General features: G+C 53.5%; 6 protein-coding genes across 6 annotated transcripts; 3 read left to right on the top strand and 3 right to left on the bottom strand.

The window, feature by feature from the left end:
- Positions 1-1,232: 1,232 nt before the first annotated feature.
- On the top strand, positions 1,233-3,607 carry N7498_009573 (1-phosphatidylinositol 4-kinase LSB6; the record flags this gene model as incomplete). Its single annotated transcript, XM_058456629.1, has 2 exons — positions 1,233-2,714; positions 2,777-3,607. The coding sequence occupies 2 exons, from the start codon at positions 1,233-1,235 to the stop codon at positions 3,605-3,607; spliced, it is 2,313 nt and encodes a 770-aa protein (XP_058303528.1).
- Positions 3,608-4,628: 1,021 nt separating this feature from the next.
- Positions 4,629-8,090, top strand: N7498_009572 (DEAD/DEAH box helicase; the record flags this gene model as incomplete). The annotated part of the gene is made up of 1 exon (XM_058456628.1): positions 4,629-8,090. One exon carries the CDS (start codon positions 4,629-4,631, stop codon positions 8,088-8,090), a length of 3,462 nt encoding a protein of 1,153 aa, XP_058303527.1.
- Positions 8,091-8,625: 535 nt separating this feature from the next.
- On the bottom strand, positions 8,626-9,673 carry N7498_009571 (porphobilinogen deaminase; the record flags this gene model as incomplete). Its single annotated transcript, XM_058456627.1, has 2 exons — positions 8,626-9,359; positions 9,406-9,673. The coding sequence occupies 2 exons, from the start codon at positions 9,671-9,673 to the stop codon at positions 8,626-8,628; spliced, it is 1,002 nt and encodes a 333-aa protein (XP_058303526.1).
- A 734-nt stretch (positions 9,674-10,407) lies between these two features.
- On the bottom strand, positions 10,408-11,054 carry N7498_009570 (med21 domain-containing protein; the record flags this gene model as incomplete). The annotated part of the gene is made up of 2 exons (XM_058456626.1): positions 10,408-10,959; positions 11,013-11,054. 2 exons carry the CDS (start codon positions 11,052-11,054, stop codon positions 10,408-10,410), a joined length of 594 nt encoding a protein of 197 aa, XP_058303525.1.
- A 134-nt stretch (positions 11,055-11,188) lies between these two features.
- N7498_009569 (uncharacterized protein) lies at positions 11,189-12,142 on the top strand (the record flags this gene model as incomplete). The annotated part of the gene is made up of 1 exon (XM_058456625.1): positions 11,189-12,142. The coding sequence occupies one exon, from the start codon at positions 11,189-11,191 to the stop codon at positions 12,140-12,142; it is 954 nt and encodes a 317-aa protein (XP_058303524.1).
- An 83-nt stretch (positions 12,143-12,225) lies between these two features.
- Positions 12,226-12,999, bottom strand: N7498_009568 (kinetochore Spc24 family protein; the record flags this gene model as incomplete). The annotated part of the gene is made up of 3 exons (XM_058456624.1): positions 12,226-12,472; positions 12,523-12,920; positions 12,973-12,999. The coding sequence occupies 3 exons, from the start codon at positions 12,997-12,999 to the stop codon at positions 12,295-12,297; spliced, it is 603 nt and encodes a 200-aa protein (XP_058303523.1). The 3' UTR covers positions 12,226-12,294.
- Between the last annotated feature and the right edge of the window lie 14 nt (positions 13,000-13,013).

Here is a 13,013-nt window from a genome sequence, read left to right as displayed (position 1 = left end):
CGAGGTCGGGGGTCGGCACAGACGAGGCAGGTTTGAGAGCCGGGTCGATGGGCGACGCCCGGTAGAGGATGGAAGCCACAATGGAGGGCGTGGGCGAGGATTCAATTCAAATCCGGCCGCAGGAGACCGAACGGGAGGACAGAGGCGGGACACGAAGGGTTCGTGAATCGTGCGATGTTGTCTGAAGGCAATGGAGAATGACACAAGGCAGATAGAATCAGGGAAAGAGCAAGTCGGGGAGAGAGAAGAGAACGAGTCGATGCGATCCGATTCACGGCACGGTGATAAAGCGCCGATGCTTTCCGGATATCGAGGGCAAATTGGCAATTGGCTTTCGAGCAAAGCCAATGAAAGAAACGAACAAACGGAACAGGAAATGAATCCGTAAAGCAATGGATCCCGGAGAAGACAAAAGCCGTGGAGCTCGCGAAGATGGAGAAGCGCAGAAGTCTTATCCTGCGCCGATTGTTATTATCGCGCGTATCGAAATTTATCACTTATCGCGCGCTGCATGTTTCTGGTCTACTGTAATTTTCCCTTGGAATGTTCTGCCCTGCCTCCCCAATCTATGCATAATTTCTGAGCCAAGGCTTCATATTTCATTCATATCTAGGGGTCTATACTTCGAGTATTCCACCTCGAACTATGGCCCATGACAGAGATCATTCCTCGATTCACGGGTCCGGCCTCCAAATGTCTATTTATATGTGCACCAGGCTACCTGGGCACCCGTGTACACAGTACATAAGTAGGTGCTGCAGTCGATCTATACATAGGTTGTATTTCTCCGGTCTTCTGGCCAGGTCAGCAAGTGGGTCACCAGGCCCCAGCTTCTGTCCTCCAATGTGAAGCTGTTCAGACAAGCGCAGCCCCTTTTATGCGGTGGGGACCCGCTCGTTGGTGGTGCGTAAGCGTATTACCACGCCGTAACGATCCAACGGCGCCTTCGGGGCACGTGAATCGCGAGCAAACCTCGTTGCAATTGGCAATTCTGCCGGGAATCAGCCCACCGCCGCGGTAAATGACGGGTCACATCAACCCGAGCGCCCCCTGCCTCGTACGGATCCATAATAATCATCGGTGACGGGTGCAGTTATTTGCCTTGACGCTCTGCTTTTAACCACTTCCACCCCCGTCATTCTTGTCATGGATTGATTTTCTCTTTGTGTCCTTCGTTTCTTTAACAGATCTTTGTTATTTTTTTCAGCCTTTCATTAGATTCTTCATCCACCATGCCCAAAAATCGCCCTGCCACGTCGGGATATGCCCGTCTCGCCCAGGAGGAAGAACGCGGCTACCTCCACGACGACTCCGAAGATGACGACCTCGGTGCCGCCCCCTCCACGGTCTCGACTTCCGCCCCTCGGTATGCCCCCATTTCCTCTCGAGCCCAGATGCAGGCGTCCGGTCTCGCCACGCCCCCCGGGCATCGACGCAGACACAGTGGATTCCAACGCCGAGGGCGTCGGAACTCCGGTGTTGACATCAAGGCAATCAATGCGCGCTTTGAGCGCTGGGCGGAAGAGATCGCCGCCAAGTTTAAAATCAATCGAGTTAAGGGCAAGACCTACGAGGAAGAGAAGCTGGAGATCTACCACTCCGTCTTCCAGCCTCCTCCCGGTGTTCGACCCGTAACCACGGAGCAGCTAGAGTCGGACGAATTTGAGGGCCTTCAACGGAGAGCACGAGCCGAATACGAGGAGATCATTGAAAGTGTCCGCCTAGCGATTGAGCTGGACGTGCACCCACGAATGATTTCACAGGGAAGTTCGGGTAGTTATTTTGCTCGCAACCCTGAAGGCAAGGTGGTGGGTGTCTTCAAACCCAAGGATGAAGAGCCCTACGCATCCCGCAACCCCAAATGGACCAAGTGGATTCACCGGAACTTGTTCCCCTGTTTCTTTGGCCGAGCCTGTCTCATTCCCAACCTCTCCTACGTCTCCGAAGCCGCCGCGTACGTCCTCGATGCCCGCTTGCGTACCAATATGGTCCCTTACACCGACATTGTTTACCTTTCCTCGAAGTCATTCTTCTACGATTTTTGGGACCGGCGCAAGGCATGGAAGGGGAAGAAGATACTGCCTCCCAAAGCCGGCAGCTTCCAGGTTTTCCTCAAAGGATATAAGGATGCTAATATTTTCCTCCGCGAGCACCCTTGGCCCGACCAGAGCAACACCGGCTTCCGCGCCGAAGATGCTCCGAAGCGCAAGAAGCACCCGTGGAACGAAGCCTGCCGTCCGTCAGGCGTGGAGTCTGACGACGAGGATGACAACGAGAACGGTTACATGCCTTCGCCAAATCCGCGTGACGAAAGCCGTGAGCGTCGATTTAACTGGACCGAGAACCTCATGCAGTCTTTCCGCGAGGAGTTGGAAAAGCTAGTGGTTCTGGATTATATCATGCGAAACACGGATAGAGGTTTGGATAACTGGATGGTCAAGATTGACTGGGGCAATGAGCAAGTCTCCATTGTGGCGGATCCTCCGCAACCCAACGAGAACACGCCCAAACACGACGAGGACGAACTCCTTCCCCCTCCCCGACCGATCTCTGTGAATTCGAATGGTGCCTCCCCCCATCCTTATAGACGACATGATCCAATGCAAGCCGTCAGTCGAACGGGAACACCTTTGGCATCGTCGGAGCAGCAAGCTTCGATTCAGATCGGTGCCATCGACAACAGTCTATCATGGCCATGGAAACATCCAGACGCAGTACGTTTTGTCTCCCACAAGAAATAACGCTCCCCAACTTCCAGTACTAATCAACTCTGCAGTGGCGAAGCTTCCCCTTCGGCTGGCTTTTCCTCCCGGTTTCCTTGATCGGACAGCCTTTCTCGCAAAAGACCCGTGATCACTTCCTGCCATTGTTGACGTCGACTGCGTGGTGGACCGGCACGCAAATGGCTCTGCGTCAGGTGTTTTCCCAGGATGATGATTTCAAGGAAAGCATGTTCGCCCGGCAAATAGCCGTCATGAAGGGTCAGGCCTGGAACGTGGTTGAGACCTTGAAGCAGCCTGACCACGGCCCTCTCGAGTTGACTCGAAGAACTCGGGTCTGCGTGTGGGATGACTTGGTGGATGTGCCCGTTGCCATTCCTATGCAAGCGCCAACCTCCGAGATGCAAAGACGTCAGACCGCAAAATACGACCCAGACGAAGAGGAGATGGATATCGGAGCGGCGAATTCATCTCAGCAAATGCCCGAACTTGAGCACGATCTTTTGGGACTTGGCTCTGATCTGCCCAATCCGAACCGTTTCGAACTCTCCCGGGGCCGCAGTGATGGTGACACGCACGAAGCCACCGATTCATTCGGCAGTCCCGCAGCCTTGAACGAAAACGATTTCCCTCGACAGACCGCTGACGGCACCTATGCGAGGTCCCTGGATGGGTGGCCTTCGCTGCCCGCTAGACCGAATAAACATCGCAAACACGGGGGCTCTTTATCCTTCCGCGTGCCTCATGTCAACACATTTGGCAGTGACGACCTGGAAGGTGATCTCGGGTATGCTGCCGCCGAGGGAATGGAAGGCAACCAGCGCAAGGTGATCGTGGAGCGCCTTGAGGCCGTCAAGAGCAAAAACCCCGTCTTCACCTGGTGCTAAGAACCGCATTTCTTTGCACAGTTATCTCCTCCTTTCCTCAATTTCCTCCATTTTCCTCCATTTTCATGTCCATGCATTTCCTCTTCTCAACTTTTTTAATTCGCAAATGTTTTCTTTAGCGTCCTTTTTTTCTGGAGCCGCCTCAAGGCAATCGCCAGGTCCCTGGCACCAGTCCCTTATGTTCTTGGTGTCAGATCTTAAATGTCTACCGGACATTCTGCATATTTCCATTTCTTTCCAGTTCCTTTTTTTTCCGCATGCCACGTTCATGATTGGGGAATTTGTGTTGTATATAGACCTTCTCTGGTTGTTCGGGTTGCCTTGGATGGCGCATTGATTGAGCGCCTCATGTAGCATATATGACGAGACCTAATTCCATGATACCATCGTCCCTATTAAACCCTTCAAAAGTATCTGCCTAACTTTGGATTACCTATGGAGTCTATCATCAAAAATCGAACTAATGAGGTTCACCAACTTAGTTGGAGGCAGAACAAGCGATATTTTGTTTGCACCGCCTTTCCAGAGTATCTTGGGAAATCAACGTCTCGAAAAGTACTCGAGCAAGACGTCTGCCTCGACATTGTGCTCGTCTTTCGGCTAAAGTCCCCTTGAGATCTTCTTATACCTTATCCCGGCAACGGAGAACCTTGGCGGCTCGCATTGATAAGTGTGCCCTTATCGGCGGGATCGCCCGAGCGGCCTGTGAGGTCATGATCACTGCGGACAATCCCTCTCTTCTTTGATTTCACGCACGTCCAACTAGATCAGAGCACCCGGCGCGCCCTGTGCCGACTGCTCACTTCTCTCTCTTCATTACTTCAAATGTCGCGCGACCCTCGGCGATCTACGCGTCTAGATCCCCCCCCTCGTTTTCCTGGTCACCTGGACCTTGCCCTCTGACGAGCCTCACTCCATTTTGCCGCCTTTCATTTCCTCGATCACTTCTTCTCCCAAATACGATCACCACTAGGCGATCCGGAGTGACTTTATAAGTCCGAATATTCCCACCCCAGGTGCCATGGAGTCACAGGCGGCGATGCTCCTGGACCCCAAAGCCTATAAAAAGAGACTCCAAAGCAATGGTAATGATCCTGCTACTCCTCTCCTTCCCAGAGACCAGCAACTTTTGAATATCCAACCGTTCGACAAAATGCCGCAGGTCCCAGATGAAACTTCTGCTTCTCCCCCTCCGGACCCCATGGACCTGGACTCGACTGAATATTGTGACTTACTTCCTACAGGCGCGTCACAGCAGAATATGACCCGATCTCCCCGCGATTCTGCGCCGCCTATTGCGCCGCCAGGAACTGTCCCTCTTGTCCGCTCTTTCCAAGTCGAATCCCGCAACCCCTCCAGAACTACCACTCCGGCCACGTCTAGTCCGGCCCCAAGCAACGCGCCAAAGCCAGAATCAGATCCGGCTGTGCAGTTCAGCAATGTGAATGACGAAGGCAACGAAAGCGATGCCAAGCGGAGCTACTACGAAATTAGCGACGCAGAAGATCTTGCACGTCCTCGAAACTTGATTGAGGGTGTATACGGCGTGGAACAGCGGAGGCATCCGCCGATGGTCAAAAAGCAGAGGCTGGAGGAAGACTCCAAGGCTGACTTTGCGAAAAGGCATGTTGCAGTTTCGGGCGACAGTGGTCTCGGCCAATTTATGAAAGACGGCGAGACCAAACCAACACCGCCACCTCCAGCAGCCGACGTGGTGGACTTGACGGCATCCGTCTCAAATGACGACGATGATTTGCAAGTGACCGGATCTAATGACCTAAGCTGCCAACGGGTGTGCTTTGGCAAGGTTGAGAATGCCATGGTCAATGCCAACCTGGTCCCAAAACCGCTTGCAAACCCCATCTTTGGGGACGAGGCAAATACATGGCCAACGATGAGACTTCATGTGCTTCGCCAGCCGCGCAACGACGCTCGGATCGATGTCGCAGATCCGCACAAGAAAATCTTCGGGGTGGTGGATGCGAAAACAGCGCAAGCTCTGTGTCCTTTGCTAGATCACCCCGCTGTGCCTCTGGAAATTACAGCGCGCTTAGACATGCGCAAAAAGGTGCCAGGGGAGGTTGTCTGGGGCCCCACTTCGGGAATCTATCGGGCGTCGCTTATACTCTATGGCGAGCGACGACATGCAGCCAGTATTGGCAACCATCTGGGCCAAAGGAATGTCTGGCTGGGCACACCTCAATTTGTGGAGAGTGGCGTGCCGTTATTTAATCCGCATGCAGAGCGTAGGCAGGCGCTGGCAGCTGCAGCTGCAGCAAGCAACAATGGTCGTGATCGACCAGGGCAAGGTATCCGATACGAAGTTCGAACAGCCGAGGAGGTGAACGATGCCGTCATGAAGATGTTCGATCAACTTGTTACTGCGGATATCCCATCAATGGAGGCTCCACCGCAGGTGAAGACCCCTCTTCTGCACCACCAGAAACAGGCGCTTTGGTTCATGACGGAGAAGGAAAAGCCCCGCAAATTTGGGCCAAAGGAAGAGGATAACAATTCGCTGTGGCGTCTTGAGATCCGGCCCAATGGAAGCAAACAATACCGAGACATCATCAGCGGTATCGTCGTTGACCAGGAACCTCCGCAGATCCTGGGCGGCCTTTTGGCCGACATGATGGGCCTCGGAAAGACGCTTAGCATTCTTTCCTTGGCTCTTTCTTCACTCAAGGAATCTCGCGAATGGACAAGAGAGATGCCTGACCGCCATCTCGTTCGCCAAACCCCAGGCATTCGCAACACCAAGACAACTCTCCTGGTTGTGCCACTCAGTGCGGTCAACAACTGGGTGGGCCAGATCAAAGAGCACGTCAGGCCGAAGACTATTACATACTATGTCTACCACGGCACATCACGCACTGCCAATGTGGACGAGCTCGCTGGCTTCGATTTGGTGATCACAACGTATAGCACGATTCTCAGCGAGTATTCAGGCAGGGGTACCAAACGCGGAACTCCCTTGAAAAAAATGAACATGTTCCGCATTGTCTTGGATGAGGCACATACGATCCGCGAGCAGGGGGCTCAGCAGACGAAGGCAATTCTCAACCTTTGCTCTCAGCGTCGCTGGTCTGTGACCGGTACGCCCATCCAGAATCGTCTAGAGGATCTCTTATCGGTCACCAAGTTCCTGAACTTGTTTCCCTACGACGACCGTGCTCGGTTTGGTCAGTACATCTTGAGCCCGTTCAAGACCGGCGATCCCACTGTGCTGGCCAGTCTGCGTGTGTTGGTCGACTCGTTCACGCTGCGCCGAGTCAAAGACAGGATCGATCTTCCACCCCGTGAGGACAAGATCATAACCCTCGATTTCTCCGAGAAGGAACATAAGCTGCATGAATTCTTCCGCAATGAATCCCAGGTTATGATGCGCGTCATTGCGAACGAGAGCAAAACAAAGATGGGCGGTCGAATGTACCACCATGTGCTCAAGGCCATGATGATTTTGCGTCAGATCAGTGCTCACGGTAAAGAGCTTCTTGATGTCGACGAACGCGAAAGAATCAAGGGCATGAGTGTCCACGATGCCATTGATTTGGAAGAAGGCGGCACCGACGACAGCCTACTTGCGATGAACAAAAAGGCCTATGAAATGTTCATGCTCATGGGACAAGACGGGGTTCCACCATGCCAGATTTGCAACACCCCCTTATCCGAGCCTCTCACCAGCTCAGGGGCAGTTGATCCTAATACGCCAATGGCCATCTTCCTGCCGTGCTGGTGTGTCCTTTGTCCTGACTGCTTCAAGGGCTGGAAAAATGCGTTTGACTCCACATCTGAAACGGAGCTTCAGTGCCAGGTCTGTGGTGGCTGGATACCTATGAATTATGCCACCATCACTGCAGGTGGCCTCGAAGAACAGCAGGTGCAAGGAAGCGCCAAGAAGGCGAACAAGATGCTCGGGGAATACGAGGGCCCGCACACGAAGACTCTCGCGCTGATGGAATACCTGGAAAAAACTGCAGAAGATAGTAAGCAGTTGATCGGAGAGGCTCCCATCAAGAGCGTGATCTTCTCGGCCTGGACTTCCCATCTTGATTTGATTGAAATTGCTCTACGTGACAGAGGCCTGGGCAAGTGGGCTCGCCTTGATGGCACTATGACTCTTCAAGCACGTGGTAAAGCGCTGGATGCTTTTGCCAAAAACAACGAGATCACGATTCTCCTGGCCACCATCGGTGCTGGTGGTGTCGGCCTCAATTTAACCTCGGCGTCTCGGGTGTTCATCATGGAACCCCAGTACAACCCAGCAGCAGTGGCCCAGGCCGTGGATCGAGTCCACCGACTCGGCCAGCACCGCCCTGTGGAGACGGTGCAGTTCATCATGAAAGGCAGCATCGAGGAAAAGATCCTCGAACTAGCCAAGAAGAAGCAGCAGCTGGCCGACATGTCCTTGAACCGCGGCAAGCTGGACAAGCGCGAAGTGCAAGAGGCACGCATGCGGGAATACCGTAGCCTATTTAAATAGTTATGTCTTTTCTTTCGGCGACATTATACTCTCTCGGTGGGGGTTTTTTGCATTATTTCGCGGATACAAACTCGGATTCGGATGGGGGTTCAATGGCGGTCTTGCTCTTCACTTCGTTTGATACCCGGGGAAGGAGGTTGATCTTTTAGGCGCTGGAACTTTCCTTCATTATCATATACTGCCTTTTGTTTTCTTGCTACGCACATACACCGAATGTTTTTCACGCTTTATGGCCCACACATACATGTCCCTTTTTTATAGAAAGATTCTTTTCCGTAACAAGAATGCACCAGCCACCACACTGGATCTAGATTGTGCATACTTTCAAAATCAGATTGGGTTTGTTTTACAGATCTGAACAGTGCCTGCAAAGATGAACTTGGGGAACTGGTACAGTACCTAAATAATGCCTCTTGAGGTATTCTACAGGTTGAGTAATGACTCCGAGTAATGAATACCGCCCGACAGAGAATACTAAATGTCTACGAAAACGTGAGGGGGTATTCGATTATAGTTACACAAGGCTGCAGATCAATCAGCCCTTAGCCGGCCGATCGGTGTTGATTTCATTCAGAATTGCATCCGCGCCGGCTTTCACAAGCCTTGCAGCCAATTCTTGGCCGAGTGCAGTGGCCTCCTCCTCGGTCTGCACCGTTGTATCGATGGAATCCTGGACACTTTGAGCGCCATCAAGACTCACAACTATCGCAGTGATCTTCAAGAGATACCGTGACTTATCGACCCATTCCGTCTCAACACCAATGGGAACACTGCAACCGCCTTCAAGAGTGCGCATGAGAGCCCGTTCCGCAAGGCAGGCAAGAGTCGACCATTGATCAGCCAGATTGGCAACCAATGCTAGGGTTTCGCCGTCGCCTTTCCTGATCTCCAGACCAAGCGCTCCTTGACCGACCGCATGTAGAATGCCACCGTCCTTGGAGCCCATGTACTGGTTGATACGATGCTTGAGGCCCAGGCGCTCGAGTCCGGCTGCAGACATCACCATGCAGGTATACTCACTTTCGGGATGATCGACCTTGGCCAGGCGCGTCTCGACATTCCCGCGCAGGTTTGCAAAGCGCAGATGCGGGTAAAGACGACGAAGCTGAGCAGAGCGACGCACCGATGAAGTGCCAACTACGGCGCCTTCGGGCAGGGTCTGCAGGCTCGTATAGGGTAGACCGTCCTTGACGATCAATGCATCGCGAGGATCATCCCGAAGTGGAATTGGTGCGAGTTGGCACGAATCAGGAAGTGTAGTCGGCATATCTGGGTTGGGTTAGAGGTGCTTGTAGGCGAGAAAGGAGTAGCCTACCTTTAAGACAATGGACGACGACATCCAGCTCGCCTGACGTGAGCTTTTCTTCCAATTCGCTTGTCCATAGGCTTTTGGCTCCGAAGCTGTAGAGCGCCGTAGACTTGTCCTTATCGCCGAGAGTGTGGAGTGTTTCAATCTCAAAGGTTCGATCGGGCGCTATCTTTTGCAGACTGTTGCGGATGCCCTCGGCCTGGACGACGGCCAGGTTGGATCTCCTAGTGCCAATTCGGAGAGGCCGCAGGGCCGCTGTATCTATTTTTGCCATATTGAAAGTGCCACGGTGTTCAGAGGGGTTAAAGAGGGAAACGAGAAGAGCTAGGAAGTCCGCATCTTTGAAAGTGTGCGGCCAAGCCCCCACGGGGCTTAGTGGGGCGTCACTAGTATCTATACGATCCGATGTTGGATTGAACATGTGCTCACGAGTCTTAGTCTATTTTATGAACAAACTGGCTCGGGGCTCGGAGGCTTTCATTTCCGTTCTGGTCTCGCCGCGCGACAATGCCATCGATTCGAACCAGTACAGCTCTCTGTTTGCCCACACCACACAGACTGTCCAAAAATGCCAGCCATCTCGGTCCTTCCATCCCTTGGTCAAGTCGATAGTCTCAAGCTTCCTGAGACTGTTGGCTTTTGCCAGATAACCCCATGACTCAGGACCATGTGTTAAAGCACATAATGTTCTGGGTTGAGCCTATCTCGTGTAGAGCTCGTAATACCTTGCTGCTCTAGCCAGGCGAGAGATGATGTCCCGAAATGATTGAGAGTTAATAAGCAATGTTTTCAAGCTCATCATCCTCCCAAGCTCTGCCTCCGTGGTCCGTGTTCTGTCCTTCTTCGTCGACATCTGTGGAGGGACAGAACAAGCCCACTTCAGTCCCATGCACGGAACTCGTCATCCACCACTTTTGAGCATTCTCCACATCCCAGCTGTGAGAAAAACTATAGTAACATATCCTGGGTATCTGAAGCCCTCGTAATGAAATCATCCAACACTTCCTTTCACCTTTGGTATTCCTTATCCCCATAAATCCCCACCGAAACAGCCCCAAGAACACTCTCCAGCCTGCCCCTCAATCTCCGCAGCTCCTTTGTCTTGGCCATACGCTCCTTCTCCACATCCCGTAGCTGCGTCTCCAGCTCACGTATCCTTGACTCCTGCTCTGCCTCGGAGGCACCGATACCGGGCAGCACAGAGATTAGGTACTCAATCTGCTGCTCCTTGATGATAAGATCGCGCGCCAGCTCGCGCTGACGAGCTGCAAATGTGCGGGGCGAATCGGGTTGCGGTGGGAGATTCGGGTCCCCTTCAGCTTCGCCTGTTTCTCCTGCTGTGCCGGGTTGTTGGGTGGGTGGGGGAATTGGTGATGTTTGTGCTGCGCCGTCACCTGCTGCGCCTGCTGCCACGGAGGCAGGGACTGGTGGTGCGTTTGTATTCTTGGAGATCCTAGCTAGGGCTGGTGCGGCGTTGGGGACATTTGGAGGTGGGATAGCCGGGGAATTGTCATGGTAGGTGGTGAGATAGCCGAGCGTTGCGTAGAATTGAGTTGCAAGCTGTTTTATTCAGATGTTGTTCGAAGCACACTGCTGTGGACCTTGAAGCTTACCTGGTCAAGACAAGTTTGCAGCTGGGTGAGGATGTCCGCCATTGTGGTTGATCTGAAGGATTAAATGGGTAGCGGAGCGAGAAGCAGAGATGCGACTTGGGAGAGGCCGAGATGCGCAGGAAATGCGGAGAGCTCCAATGCGGTGAAGACGCGCGCTTTCACCTCGACACCACTCAATGCGACGTCTGCGCCCGCGCCATGGCCTCGCTGCCGGACTCTCAATATGCCAATATTCTGAATCGATAAACCTTCCCCGGCCATTCTCCAGCTCTCGAATCAACAATGAGATCACACCGTTCACCCGCCGGCTCTTCAAGCTTCCCTCGGCACCACCCACGCCAACCCAGAACCACAACAACCTAACCACCTTCCTCTCCTATGCCGAGCGCATATCTCTTCCCGAAACAAGCACCGTCTATGTAGGCACCCACTACGAATACACGGTCCTCCAAAGCCTACGGCGCTATTCACTCTCCCTGCAGCGGATCGGCGGCCGCGACGATGCGGGCATCGACCTGGTAGGCACCTGGCACCTGCCAGAGCGGGAGCGGGAGCGGGCAGTTCGCGTGCTGGTGCAGTGCAAGGCACTCAAGAGCAAGCTCGGGCCGAACCTGGTGCGCGAGCTCGAAGGGACGTTCCGCCAGGCGCCTGTCGGATGGCGCACGGACCAGACGGCCGGCGTGCTGGTCAGCCCGCGCGAGGCAACCAAGGGTGTTCGGGATGCGCTAGCGCGGAGCTCGTATCCGCTGTTTTGGATGATGGTGGAACGGGACGGAACTTTGAGGCAGGCGCTTTGGAATGCCCGGGCCGAGGAGCTTGGCTTGGGGCCTCTTGGGGTGGAGACCCGGTATGGGACGCGGGACTCTGAGTCTGGGACTCTTACGAAGGAAGTCGCTTTGACTTGGGATGGATGTGATATCCCGCATATGGACCAGATTGAGCGGGACTTGCTTCGCTTTGAGGACCAGTGGGTAGCATCGTGGGGGGCAAAGTTGCCGGTGGTCGAGAAGGATGTTCTTTTAGATGCCGTAGAGAAGAGCTTCCCCGATGGTCATCCTGAGTCCGGACCAGATGGCATTGTGTCTGAATCGTGTCAGACAAAGGTCCTGCATGAACTACAAAAACATTGACGACATTCGAAATGATACCCAGGCAGAGGGCGAAGGAAAATGATTCAAAGTGGCATGATCATAACATGATAATAAAGCTTCAAGGGTATAACAACTCCAATCAAAAATCCACCAAAGAACTCCAGAGACAAACGGTCATGTACCAATCATAATTATCCCTGCATCGTGGACCAGAAGTAGTTGGCATAGAAGAAGCGGGAGAACTTGGGATCGATGTTAACGACGTGCACATCGCCCTTGCGACTGTTGCGAATAACCGCCCGATTGAAGTTGCCCGCCTCGTCGGGCTCGATATCGACGCCCAATGAACGGAAGATCTTGAGGCGCAGTCTGCAAATCGATTAGCAAAAGAAACACGGCGCACAGGCTGCGCCACTCACATTGTCGCGTCATCCGCCTCGCGCTCGCGGCGCGTGGCTTCGTCGCCCTCAAGACCCTGTGATTCCAGGTCTGCTAGCTTCTCCTTGAGCATTTCCAGCTCGCTCTCTAAGCGCTCACTTTCGACCTCTAGTTCGGAGGCTGCCTTGGCGATGCGGAATTTCTTAGTGTCCAGTTGCACAATCTCTTCGGCGTGTTTGCTGGAGTCGTGCAGTGCCACGGCCTCTTCGTGCTGGGTATTTAGGGAGTTGAGTTGGCGACCGAGTTTGCGCAGCGAGGACTCGGCCTCTCGGATGCGCAGGTCGCGCGACTGTTGAAGCGTGGAGAGCGAGTCATTGATGCGCGTGACGGCTTGTTTATCCGGGTGGATATTGAAGTTTCCGATGGTGTGGTGGATGAGCTGTCCAATGTATTAGTTGAATTCATTAGTTCGGAGTCAAGTGAGCACGTACAGTGCCGGGATCCTCGTCGAGCAACATGGTGGGCGTAGTTG

The sequence above is a fragment of the Penicillium cinerascens genome, assembly GCF_028974065.1.
Source record: "Penicillium cinerascens strain IBT 15544 chromosome Unknown scaffold_4_segment0_segment1, whole genome shotgun sequence".
NCBI classification, from domain to species: Eukaryota; Fungi; Ascomycota; class Eurotiomycetes; order Eurotiales; family Aspergillaceae; genus Penicillium; species Penicillium cinerascens.
This window is presented reverse-complemented; position numbering and strand designations above follow the sequence as displayed.